Below are 11,462 nucleotides of genomic sequence, written 5' to 3'. Positions count from 1 at the left end.
GATTGTCTTGTAATACTGCAAGGTTCCCCAGAAAGGGGAAGCCATCAAGACAAGGCTATCCAAGAGCCAGGAAGGAAATATCTCCTAAGCAGAGAGAGATGGCGACCAGAGTGCTGTGGGTAAGAGAATAAAGCACATAGTCAGATGGACAAAGGAGAGATCCTGGTGGAAAAATGATGGGATCAGAGAGCAAGGGGCACAGACTGGGACATCCCCCCCATAACTGGAAGGCTTCTGGCAGCTGCTACAGACATCCTGCACCTGCACGGGTACACAGACAGCTGGCTCAGCTCCCAGAGGCCCCAGGCTGAGGCCATGCCAGAGCAGCTTACATGCCTCAGACCAACCAAGCACCTCAGGGCTGCCTTCTGTCTCTTCTTCCCTCCCAACCCACTTCCTCATCTGACTCACAGAGGATCCTTGCACTGGCCTGGGAGGTGGTAAAGGAGAGACTGTGTACCCATTGGATAAGGACTCTGAGGCCCAGCCTTACTGATTTGTCCCACACATCAGCAAGGGGAGGCTGGGAGGCAGGGGCCTCCCCCATGGGAAGTTGGAAGGAGCCTGACAGAGAGGCTGCATGGAATACAGCTGGGCCCATTTCCAAGCCAAAGCTTAGAGAGGGTGTGGCCGATATGACTGAGGTGGTGATGCTGGCTCCTTTGGGAATGGTACTGGCTATGGCAGTCAAGCGGGAAGAGGGGCCAGAGGTTGGGTGAGAAGGAAGGGCATGGTGGGGGGGCTCAGTCTCCTTGATGGCTCCAGCTGTTCCCCTCTTGCTTCTCTGGCCTGAAGCTCATAAGCTGGGGAGCCCCATGTGAGAGTCTGAGCTCTGTGAGAGGCTGTTGTTTCCTGGTCACACTGAACCTGTCAGGAGGGAGCTCTCTGGTAGGCCCAAACAGGGCTGCTGGTAGCTAGAGCTTGAATGTTAGCATTAGCTAGAACAGAGGGAGGGGAATGATACTCCAGGCAGAGACAGGAGTACCTGCACAGGCCAGGAAGATTTTAGGAGCAGACAGTCTAGTACCTGCAGAGCACTGGAAGGGACTGGATGCAGCAGAGACGAGATGTGGGAGGCTGGTTGCTGCAAGTGGCTGGGTGGAGACAGGCAGAGGCAGCATTGGTCTTTTGGTCTTGGTGAGGACATGCAGTGGGAGTGTCACCTTAGGGGAGGTCGAGGCAGTCACCCTGGAGGGGGCAGGGTGGGACTGAGTTACTGGGGAGAAAGATTCTAGACCACAGCTGCATGCCAGAGGGGCAAGTCAGGATTCTGTGCAAACAGCTGACTGGGCAAAGGCAGAGCTCAGTGATCCTTCAGGCAAAGCCATCCCCCTGCCTCTACAGGACAGTTCATAACTTTTCTTTTTTTTTTTTTTTTATTTTGGCCAGGGCTAGGTTTGAACCTGCCACCTCTGGCATATGGGACCGGCGCCCTACTCCTTGAGCCACAGGCGCCGCCCAGTTCATAACTTTTCTAAGTATCTAGCCTCAAGTTTCTCATGGCAGAGAGGAGACATAGACCAAACTGTCCAGGCTTGGTTGGGGAAACCAGATTCATCCCAATGAACCTAGAAAGAACAGTCCATACTGTGGAGCTTGCGGGCACAATGCAGGGCTCAGCCTCCCTGGGTGGCATGGAACTGTGCGTAGCTGAGTTGGAGCAGAGCAGACTAAGCAATGCTAGAAAATAGGGCCACTCAACTTGGTCAGCATGAAGTCAGTGAGGTGACAGGGAAGTTCAAAGTTACATACTAGGTGCCAGCCCAGGGTTCTACAGGGTGGGGGAACACAGATCTGCTGGGTGTGGAGTTGCGCCCAAGTTCTGTCTCTGCTGAGACAAGCACTAATAGGTTACAGCTGCCTGCGGGTGGTGGCCTAATGCAAACCAGCAGGTTGCCTGGTTCTTTCTCACAGCAGAAACAACCTGGCCTTGACATTCAAGGCCTCCCTGGCAGCTTCTAGGATCCCCTCCTGCCCTTAGTTCAAGGGACTCTGGGCTTCTCACTAGTGACTGAGCTTGACCCTTCAGATGAACCCTATGGGACTCCTTCACTCCTCCTAGACTCAAGGCCCAGGGACTTGTGCTTGGTTGTAAGCATTTAATCCACCCCAGTCCCGGGGGCAGGAGTCCCTAGCATCCCAATTTTTCAGATAAGGAGTTGAATTACACAGAAGCCAAGCAAATTGTCTTTTGAGCTACCCAATTGGGAAGTGGCAGAGACCTTGAACCCAAGTAATCTGGTTTTGACCCACAGAGGTCCCCCTATTTCTTCAAAATCAAATTTCGGCTTTTTCTGGGAAGGTGGCTTGGTGGTAGATTTTAGTTACTGGAAGCTCTTGGTGGATTAGGACTGGTTAAGTGCCAACCTAGCCTCCAGCCCCTCCAGGCCTTCTGTGAGACAGACTATCTGTAGGCTGGTCTGGGAAGGGATGAGTACCCTTGGCTGTTTATCATGCTTGGCCGCTCCCTCCATATGCACCTCTTTCAGGCTTATAACAGAGGCCCAGGTTCAGGGCTCACAACACAGAATACAGGTGCTTGTCTTGAGACCTCAGGTACTCTTTTCTTTTTTTTTTTTTTGCTTTGCTGTACTCAAATGGCTCTGGACTGGAGAGATGCTAGCCTGGGTTCTGTAGGCTGTGAGGTTCAGCTCAATAAATGGAGTAGGAGCTTGATGGTGAGTGGAGGGTCTGGGGACTCTAAGAATCAGTAGCCCCACTCAGGGCCTTCTGACTTACGGGGAGGGGGAGGCAAGCAGCAAAGGAACACTGCCTCTACCCCTGTGTGTGCATGGACATATAGGCTCTCCCTGCCTTGCATTCATCAGGCACTGGTGGGAGGTTATATGTTCTGAGGTGAGCAAGTATTCTATCAGCTCATCCCTGCAACACCTCTGGACTCTTGAGAGGCTGTCGCCTTTCTCTGGAGGAAATATGGAGTTTCCAGGGGAAGAAGACATGTACCATCAATGCTTACCTGTGTAGGTTAACATCTCTACCTGATGTTCTCTCTAGCTTTATCTCCTACATCCACCACTAACACTCAGCTAGAAGAAGAAAATGAGCTGCAAAGAGGGATGAGGTTTGTCCACTGACAGGATCGGCAAGAATTGGTTTGTTTTTTTCCCCATTTCCAAAGACTTTGAAGTCTGGGTGAGTAAAGAAAGATGAAACATGCACAGACTCAAACGTAGACTAAAGTATATGCTTTAATTTCTACAAGGTCCCCTTTCAAGTTTTAGGGCAATTTAATTGAAGTGTATACAAATTAGACATTGCTAATATGTACAAAAGTATTTTCTACAGTTTTTGAACAATACTAGCTGTTTCATTTGCAATAAACAGGACATTACAAAAACAGTCCAATAATGCATTTTCTATTAAGAAGCACAATACACAACATAATTCAATTTTATTAAAAAATAACTTCAAAATACACAACAATCCCCTTTAGGAAGAAAAGCAACTTCTGTAGTTTACTTCAGTAAACACAAGTTGAACACTGAAGCAGAGGGTTGTCCTTTTCCATGGAGAAAACAAATGAGGCTTCTAGGGCCTATCTTTGAAGGATAAAATTCTACCCACAGTTGAGATGGGCAAAGTTATTGCCAGTGGTAGGCTGATTTGAAAATGCCCTTCCCCCTTTCATGAGCTAATCTCTGGAACCCATGAATATGATGAGATTATCACTCCTGTAATTGTTAGGTTGTATGGCACGATTGACCTTAAATAGATTATCTCTGTGGGCTTAACCTCATCATGTGGACCCATAAACAGAAGAGGAAGGCAGAGAGATCTGAAGCATGAGAAAGAGCAGGACTTGAAGGGTCTTTGCTGGTTTGAAGATGGAGGGGACCACACAAAAAGGATTGTGGGCAACCTGAAGGATCTGAGAATGAAAGAGGCCTCTGGCTAATAGCTAGCAAGGAACTGAATTCTGTCCACACCTGAATAAACTGGAAGCAGATTCTTCCCCAGAGCCTCTGTGAAGGAAAATTGGCCCACCAACCCTTTCTTTCAGCCTTGTGAGACCCTGAGAAGAGAATCCAGCCATACCATGCTGGACCTATGAGCTACAGAACAGTGAGCTAATAAATGGGTGTGGTTAAACTGCTAAATTTGGGGGTAATTTGCCTCCCTAATAGAAAACTAATGTACTGCCCAAGGGTAAGTATTCTTAACCTAATTAGATTTGACAGTTTCTGTTTGGGTTCTGAATGCATTTGTTTCCCACTGAGTAGTATTAATCTTCTCCTTTGCAGGCAACTTTTGAAAATCCTTAACATGAACCGCACATTGTTTTGTGTTTACTACCAAGTACTGTTTCTTTGACTTAAGTCCTATTTTTCTAAAGTACTTTTGTCTACCGACTTGGCAAACAACCAACCATTTAATAACCCTGTTTTCATACCTTCCTATGGGTGATAGTTACATCCAAGGTCACCCCTCTATCCATTAAGGATTGTTAGATCCCTCCAACTGAGGGGTCTTTCTCCCTTACCAAATACACCAGGCAAGACCTGGGGTAGGATGATGCAGAGTTCTAAATCGAACATTCAGTATGACTTTCTCCTGCATAAGTGGATTAAACTGGCACTAAGGTGATTAAGTACACTTGGGGCAAAAACTCAAAGATTAAAAAAAAAAAAATCAAAGTAGTTTTTACAGGTCAAACTATTTTTGGAGGAACCACCCAAAGCCATGAAAATGTGTAATTTATGCAGTACCCTTGACCCTACTTCCCCCGTCTCTTATCCCAGGTTTACTCAGGTCATGCAAGGCTTCATGGAATCAGTGTGGGTCACAGTGAAAATAGGAAAAACATTCTGGGCAGAATTGTTCAGCTGCTATTGTAGTCTGTCCCTTACTTGAAAGACTTTAAAGTTCTGCAAAATGTCTCCAGGATGGTAGCAATTAGATTTTGGTGTTTTAAGTCCATTCTTCAACCCATTCTTCCAGATGCACACACATACAGCAAACCTAGGTGGCCATACATATCCTACTACCAATCTTGCCTACTCCAGGAAACCCCTCCCACCCCACGTGTTCTTGAGAGAAGCCCCCAAAATATTCAAAGTAAAGACAGCTTAAAAAAAACCACTTTTGGTGCTAGTGATTAAAGAAGTCTTTTTCTTTTATGGTATTCTAATGTGTGGTATATAGTAATGCTTAAAGAGGCACCAAGTGGTACCAAGCACCAAAGCATGAACTGGAATAAAATTGTTTTTTAAAATCTAAACTTCCAATAGAATTTATTAAAAAGAACATAAAATAAAATAGTAAGTTCTTAGAGACAGTGCAGGTATTTATAATTAAGGCTGATTTTTCTTCTTTACTTTGCCCACTAGTCTGAAATAATATAGACTGTGTGGGCTGTATGATGACCATTTTTCCTGATCCTCTGAAACAGCAAAGAAGGAAGGAATGAATTGAGAACCCCAGAGCCACTGTCTTACACTCCTGGCTACGAACAGTATCAATTCTGGGTGGTTTGCTTTTAAAAGAGCACATATGTACAAGACTCTATGTAAATGGTATATAAATATTTGGCCGCCTTTAACAGTTCTCCTTCACAGTTCTATGCTTGGCAGGATATATGCTAAAACCGGAAAAACAGGCACAAAGATCTGTATTCTAAGGAATAAATGAAATGGAGAGAAATAGTCTTAAAATAATATTGCAAATTATACTTAAATTTCACAATTTCTTGATTCAAGAAAATGAAATTCATTTTCATAGTTGCCTACTGTAAAATGTGGCATAAAAATATTTTTAGGAGACATGTCTGTATTTTAAATTCTTCTGTGCACATGTAAATGAATGAGTAACTACTAAGAAGCATCTATTTTTGCAATTCACCTCTGATACTGAAATAGAACAACAGATTGCCATTAAGTTTCTCAAATTTTTAAGTTACCAGATATTTACAAATAAGGTATAATTTGTATCAAAAAAGGACGTTTTCAACTATATCTGCTGCTCTCACTGGGGCTCCGGTGATGAGAGTAACTTCGGTCACTTTCACTGTCAGAGCCATAAGATCTACAACTCCTGTATAACAAAACAAAATGTACAAAAACCTTTTAACTCTCAACTCTGTGAATTCCCCTTGTAGCTTTTTTTATATGAGTTACCTGAAAACATGACTGATGAACTTAAAACAGAAAGTAAACAAGTAGGGGTATTGACTATGGCAACACTGTGGACTTTACAAAGGTGTTTTACAAATTGTAGTAACATCAGGGTTAAGATAGAATAAAGAAACATCATATCCTGGGAATTTTACTTGAAATCCATTCATGCACATGAGAATAATTTTCGGTGTTACACAACATGAAAATCAGTATGTGATTAAATCATCTAAGGAAGTAATGGGCAAAAAAGTATATGAATAGTTTCATTAAAGATACTGAAACCAAAATGGGGGTCCATGAACAGGACCACTGGAATACTGATTGAATCAAGAGGACCTGGTTATGGTTACCATTTAGTTATTTTGAAAAATATTCACTGACAACCAATAATTCTGCTAGATGCTGGGGCTCCCCCAATAAGAGCAGATCAAGTATAGTTCTCTGGGGCTCCAGGCTAGCAGAGAATAGTGGGTAAGAGAAGTAAGTTAGGGCCAATGAGAGCCCTAGGAGGAGCACAAGCTGTCTCAGAGACACCTTGGAAAGACAGTATCTCAAGTTTATCAGTCAGGGAGGGATGCCCGGGGGCAGTGGGGTGAAGTAAAGACCTGCAGGGTAGGTGGGAATTGGCCATTTCAAAAAGCAAAAGGGGATATAGTAGAGAGGACATGTGTATTTCCAGGCAGGAAAAGTTCTAGCACATTGAAGGAGGGAAGCCACACCATCTGATCTAGAGTTGGTAAGTGGAGAGACCTTGCATGCAATGCTAAGGAGGCTGCACCTGACATCAAGGGAGAAGGGAGTCCTCAACAAGTTTCAAGCTACACAGTATCCTTTACAAGGATCACCACAGTTGGAACAAATGGGGGAAGGTAAGATCAGAAGTCAGCAGAGACATTACAAAAGTCACTGTAAAGACTTTTGCAGTAGCCAAAATGTTATATAAAACACATACATGAAAAGAATGTATTTTACTTAATAATTGACAAGATATAAACTTCAATCCTGTTATTGAAACAAATACCTTTTTTTTGAAACACAGTCTCAAGCTGTGGCCCTGGGTAGAGTGCCGTGGCGTCACAGCTTACAGTAACCTCAAACTCGGGCTTAAGCGATTCTCTTGCCTCAGCCTCCCAAGTAGCTGGGACTACATGTGCCTGCCATACGCCCAGCTACTTTTTTTGTTGCAGTTGTCATTGCTGTTTAGCAGGCTCGGGCCGCATTTGAACCCGCCAGCCTTGGTGTATGTGGCTGGCGCCCTACCGACTGAGCTACAGGTGCCGCCTGAAACATAACTTTTAATATTTTTTTTATTTAAAAAAATATCAAATTGGGTATTTCTAGCAAGTGACCCTATTTAAGCAAGTGGGCCACAGTTCGGGTGGCCTACTCTCTTTATCCTTTCTAAAAGAAATGTTTGTCCAGGGCGGCGCCTGTGGCTCAGTGGGTAGGGCGCCGGCCCCATATACCGAGGGTGGCGGGTTCAAACCCGGCCCCGGCCAAACTGCAACCAAAAAATAGCCGGGCATTGTGGCGGGCGCCTGTGGTCCCAGCTACTCGGGAGGCTGAGGCAGGAGAATTGCCTACGCCCAGGAGTTGGAGGTTGCTGTGAGCTGTGTGATGCCATGGCACTCTACCGAGGGCGATAAGGTGAGACTCTGTCTCTACAAAAAAAAAAATAGAAATGTTTGTCCAAGCATACATGAATATATAAAAACCTACTTTAGATTAAAATTTGAGTAATAACCTGGCAACTCTTTAATATAAAGGCCATTTTTAGTAGCTGCTTAGGGATTGCTGAGAATCAAGAAGAGAAGGTATTCTCTTTCATTAGCAGCCCATAACCTTACACACCAAGTGCCCACAGTAACTTGCAGTGCACGCTGGGAGAAACACCCACCTGCTCCGCCGGTTGTAACTTCTGCCTCGGTGGTAACTGTCACTCCTCTGGCTTCTACTTGGACTCCGACTCCTGCTATAGTAGCTGTCGTAAGTGTAAGACCTGCTTTAACAGCAATAACACACATTAAATTTTCCCAAATACTCAAGTATTCCCATTTCTTTTTAGAATCTTAAGAATTCTAGTTTAGAACATTGGCACTACATGACAGTATGAGAACACATTTCCATAATAAGTACTGAAAACATTTAACAATTCTCCCAAATCAGACTTACCATATTAAAGAGAAAAATGCTAATTTTTTTTCTGCATTGAAAAATATCACAAAATTAACACTAAGTTAGTTTGATTGAATCTTGTGGATCTTATTAAGCAATTATATTCAATAAACACCTGCTATTACATTTGACATTGTCATTTTTAACACTGGAGTACAATGGGCTAACAGATAAAAAGTATTGAAAAGACCTCATTTAGAAAGGATATGATTTCAGGAGACAAATACATGCACTTGAGTTATTCAGTGAAATACAGCACTTTGAACTAATAAGAGTTTATAAAACAAGCCCTTCCAATTCTTCCCCACAGTAGTCACCCAATCCCTGTTCATACCTGGACCGACTATGGGGATCATATGAGCTGCTCCTGGATCTGCTCCTGCTGGACGTCCTAATATTAATCACATGAAGGACCATCACCTTATGGATCAGGACAGGCTGTACCAAAAATCTAGACATTTGCCCAGCAAGTTGAAAATACAGTGAAATCCCATAGCTTGCTTATTTTGTTTTAATAACAGAAGTATATTGAGTTTTTTTTAAAAGAGCCTATTTGATTTCATAAGAAAGATCAAGTTTTATGCAGTTCTTTCATTTATTTATTATTAAATCATAGCTGTGTACATTAATGCAATCATGGGGCACCATACACTGGTTTTATATACCATTTGACCAATTTTCATCATACTGGTTAACATAGCCTTCCTGGCATTTTCTTAGTTATTGTGTTGAGACATTTACACTCTACATCCAGTAAGTTTCACATGTACCCTTGTAAGATGCACTGTAGATGTGATCCCCCCCAATCACCCTCCCATCTTATGCAGTTCTTCTCTGAGATGCACATAAAAAAAAAAAAAATCATGAGGGAGGCTGTAAATTGGGTGGGGACGTGGAAAGGTCTAGACAGGGAGGACATGACAGAGATCACACTGCAGGGTGAGATCACAAGCTTACCTGTGACTTTTGTAACTGCGGTAGGAACTGCTCCGACTTCTACTTCGGCCTCTGCTATACCATCCTCTGCTCCGACTTCTAGAATAGCTTCTTGATCTACAGTTAAAACAAGTTAAAAAAAATTATATTCACTCCCTATGATGTTAAAATTAATTACTGGTAGGGCAGGAAGGGGAAAATACCACAAAAGGAAAACTCTCTCCAAAGTCTTCACAATTAGTATGACAGTGATAGCTAATGGAGCAATCTAGGAACAACTGTGGTTTAGTTTAAAGCAAAAAGAATGAAATAAAAAGAACCAGAAAAGGCTGGTACAAATATGTTCATAAAAGCCCTATTTGTAGTATCTAAAAAGGAAATATTCACATCTCAGTTAATGGCAGAATGGATTAAAAAGCATTAAAGCATAGGCATACAATGAAATATTCTAAAGTAGGCTCGGTGCCTGTGGCTCAAGCGGCTTAGGCACCAACCACATACACCTGAGCTGGAGGATTCGAATCTAGCCCGGGCCTGCCAAACAACAATGATGGCTGCAACCAAAAAAAACAGCCATTGTGCCTGTAGTCTCAGCTGCTTGGGAGGCTGAGGCAGGAGAATTGCTTGAGCCCAGGAGTTTGAGGTTGCTGTGACCTGTGATGCCATAGCACTCTACCCAGCGTGACAGCTTGAGGCTCTGTCTCAAAAAAAAAGAAATATTCTGAAGTAGAAAAATGAATGAACTTCAGCTACGTAATTTAACAAAGTGTCTCAACACAGTGTTGAGTGAAAAAGGCAAATGTGGAACATCTACATATAGAAAAGGATTTTATTTATAAAAACATTTGTGGTAAAAGTATAAAGAAAAACAACTAGTTTAGACTACTGGTTAACTCTATGACAGAGGAAAGAAGGTAGGGTGGCATGGTAGGTCAAAGCTCAATTTTTTAAGCTAGGTGGCAGGTACATGAGTATCCATTATGTTTCCTTTATAATCATTTATTTTTATATCTATTTAATCCTTAGCAAAATAAACAAAAACTTAAGTAGTATAGTTCTGTCCCTCTGCATTCACTTGGTCCCCATACCCTGTTCCCTCTACTTTAACCCTGTCAACAGGAACAGAATAATATCTCTGTGTATACGTTACTTATGTAATATCACCATAGGTTTTATTCAGTGTACTTATGTTTTGGAAGACATGACCTGCTTCCAGTTTATCTACAAGAAGATGAGTACATTATGCTCTAATGAGATTCTAGCCATTTATTCAGCCACAAATTATAAAGCCAGACCCTGTGAGATGATTGAAAGATTAGGAAGACAAGTCCCTGAATTCAAGGAGCTCACAGGCTGGTGAGGGGAATCAGGCCCAGGTGGGTAACCAAACAGGGACGCAAGGTGGTGCCCAGACTTATCCATTTCAGGCCACATACCTGTTAGCTACATAGCCCTACAGTAAATTCCTCAGCCTTTCTGTGCCTCAGTGTCTTCATTTATAAAATGAAATACTATCTGTTCTAAGGCAGTAATAAGGAAAATGAAGAGAGTGGCCAGCATCACCCACAACTCAGAGCTGTCTCAGTATAAATAGTAAAGCAGATTGTGAGCAGACAGCAAGCTGGAACAGCCCAACAGGCAACTACATCTAGCAACAGGAATTCAGAGAAAAGGCCAGGAGGAAGAAAAGAAGCCTAAAACACAAGGATGGAATGGCCCGAGAGTGAGGAAGACAGAGGGCTTCCAGAGATAAGGGCTGAAAACGTGCCCTGGCGCTGGCCATGCAGAAGTACCTGAAAGCCAAAGCCTTAAAGTCAGTCTAGTGAGATGGGGGAGGGAGGGCATAAAAGACAGCAAGCAAGCAACAGAGAAGTAAATGGGAGATCGTTATTTTAGATGGTAAACAATGGTTCCTTTTTTAAAAAATCTGGGTGAACAAGGGAAGAAAAAGACTGATGAATAATTAGAAAGGAAAAAATGGGCAAAGATTCTTAAGCTATTTTAAGTTCAGATGATGAAAGTCAGGCACAGTATAAGGGCTATAAATGCTTAAGACAGGTAAAACCACAGAATATTTAAGGAAAAGAATGCAACTCAACTACTTATAAAGTGCATATCAGCATTATCACTATCACCAATTTTTTTAGGTTTTAATTCTCATTCTCTACAATATCCATTCTATGCTGATGACAAAAGTTAGATGCAACTTGAACAAAA

The 11,462-nt window shown here is 42.9% G+C and overlaps 1 protein-coding gene across 4 annotated transcripts in view; it reads right to left on the bottom strand.

Annotated features, from left to right (window-relative positions):
• Positions 1-3,191: 3,191 nt before the first annotated feature.
• The window catches only part of NKTR (natural killer cell triggering receptor), a 55,595-nt gene continuing 47,324 nt past the window's right edge, over positions 3,192-11,462 (bottom strand). For 3 of the 4 annotated variants that reach the window (XM_053600666.1, XM_053600668.1, XM_053600669.1), the window contains 4 exons: positions 9,267-9,362; positions 8,644-8,700; positions 8,032-8,136; positions 3,192-6,051 (listed from right to left, as the gene is read on the bottom strand). In XM_053600666.1, coding sequence (XP_053456641.1) covers positions 5,964-6,051; positions 8,032-8,136; positions 8,644-8,700; positions 9,267-9,362 — 346 coding nt within the window. In that variant the 3' untranslated portion in view covers positions 3,192-5,963. The remainder of the gene's footprint in view (positions 6,052-8,031; positions 8,137-8,643; positions 8,701-9,266; positions 9,363-11,462) is intronic. The other variant, XM_053600667.1, reaches the window with a different exon arrangement.

Source organism: Nycticebus coucang, chromosome 8, assembly GCF_027406575.1.
Source record: "Nycticebus coucang isolate mNycCou1 chromosome 8, mNycCou1.pri, whole genome shotgun sequence".
Classification (NCBI taxonomy): Eukaryota; Metazoa; Chordata; class Mammalia; order Primates; family Lorisidae; genus Nycticebus; species Nycticebus coucang.
The sequence above is the reverse complement of the archived record's forward strand: the minus strand, read 5'-3'. Positions and strand labels throughout refer to the sequence as shown.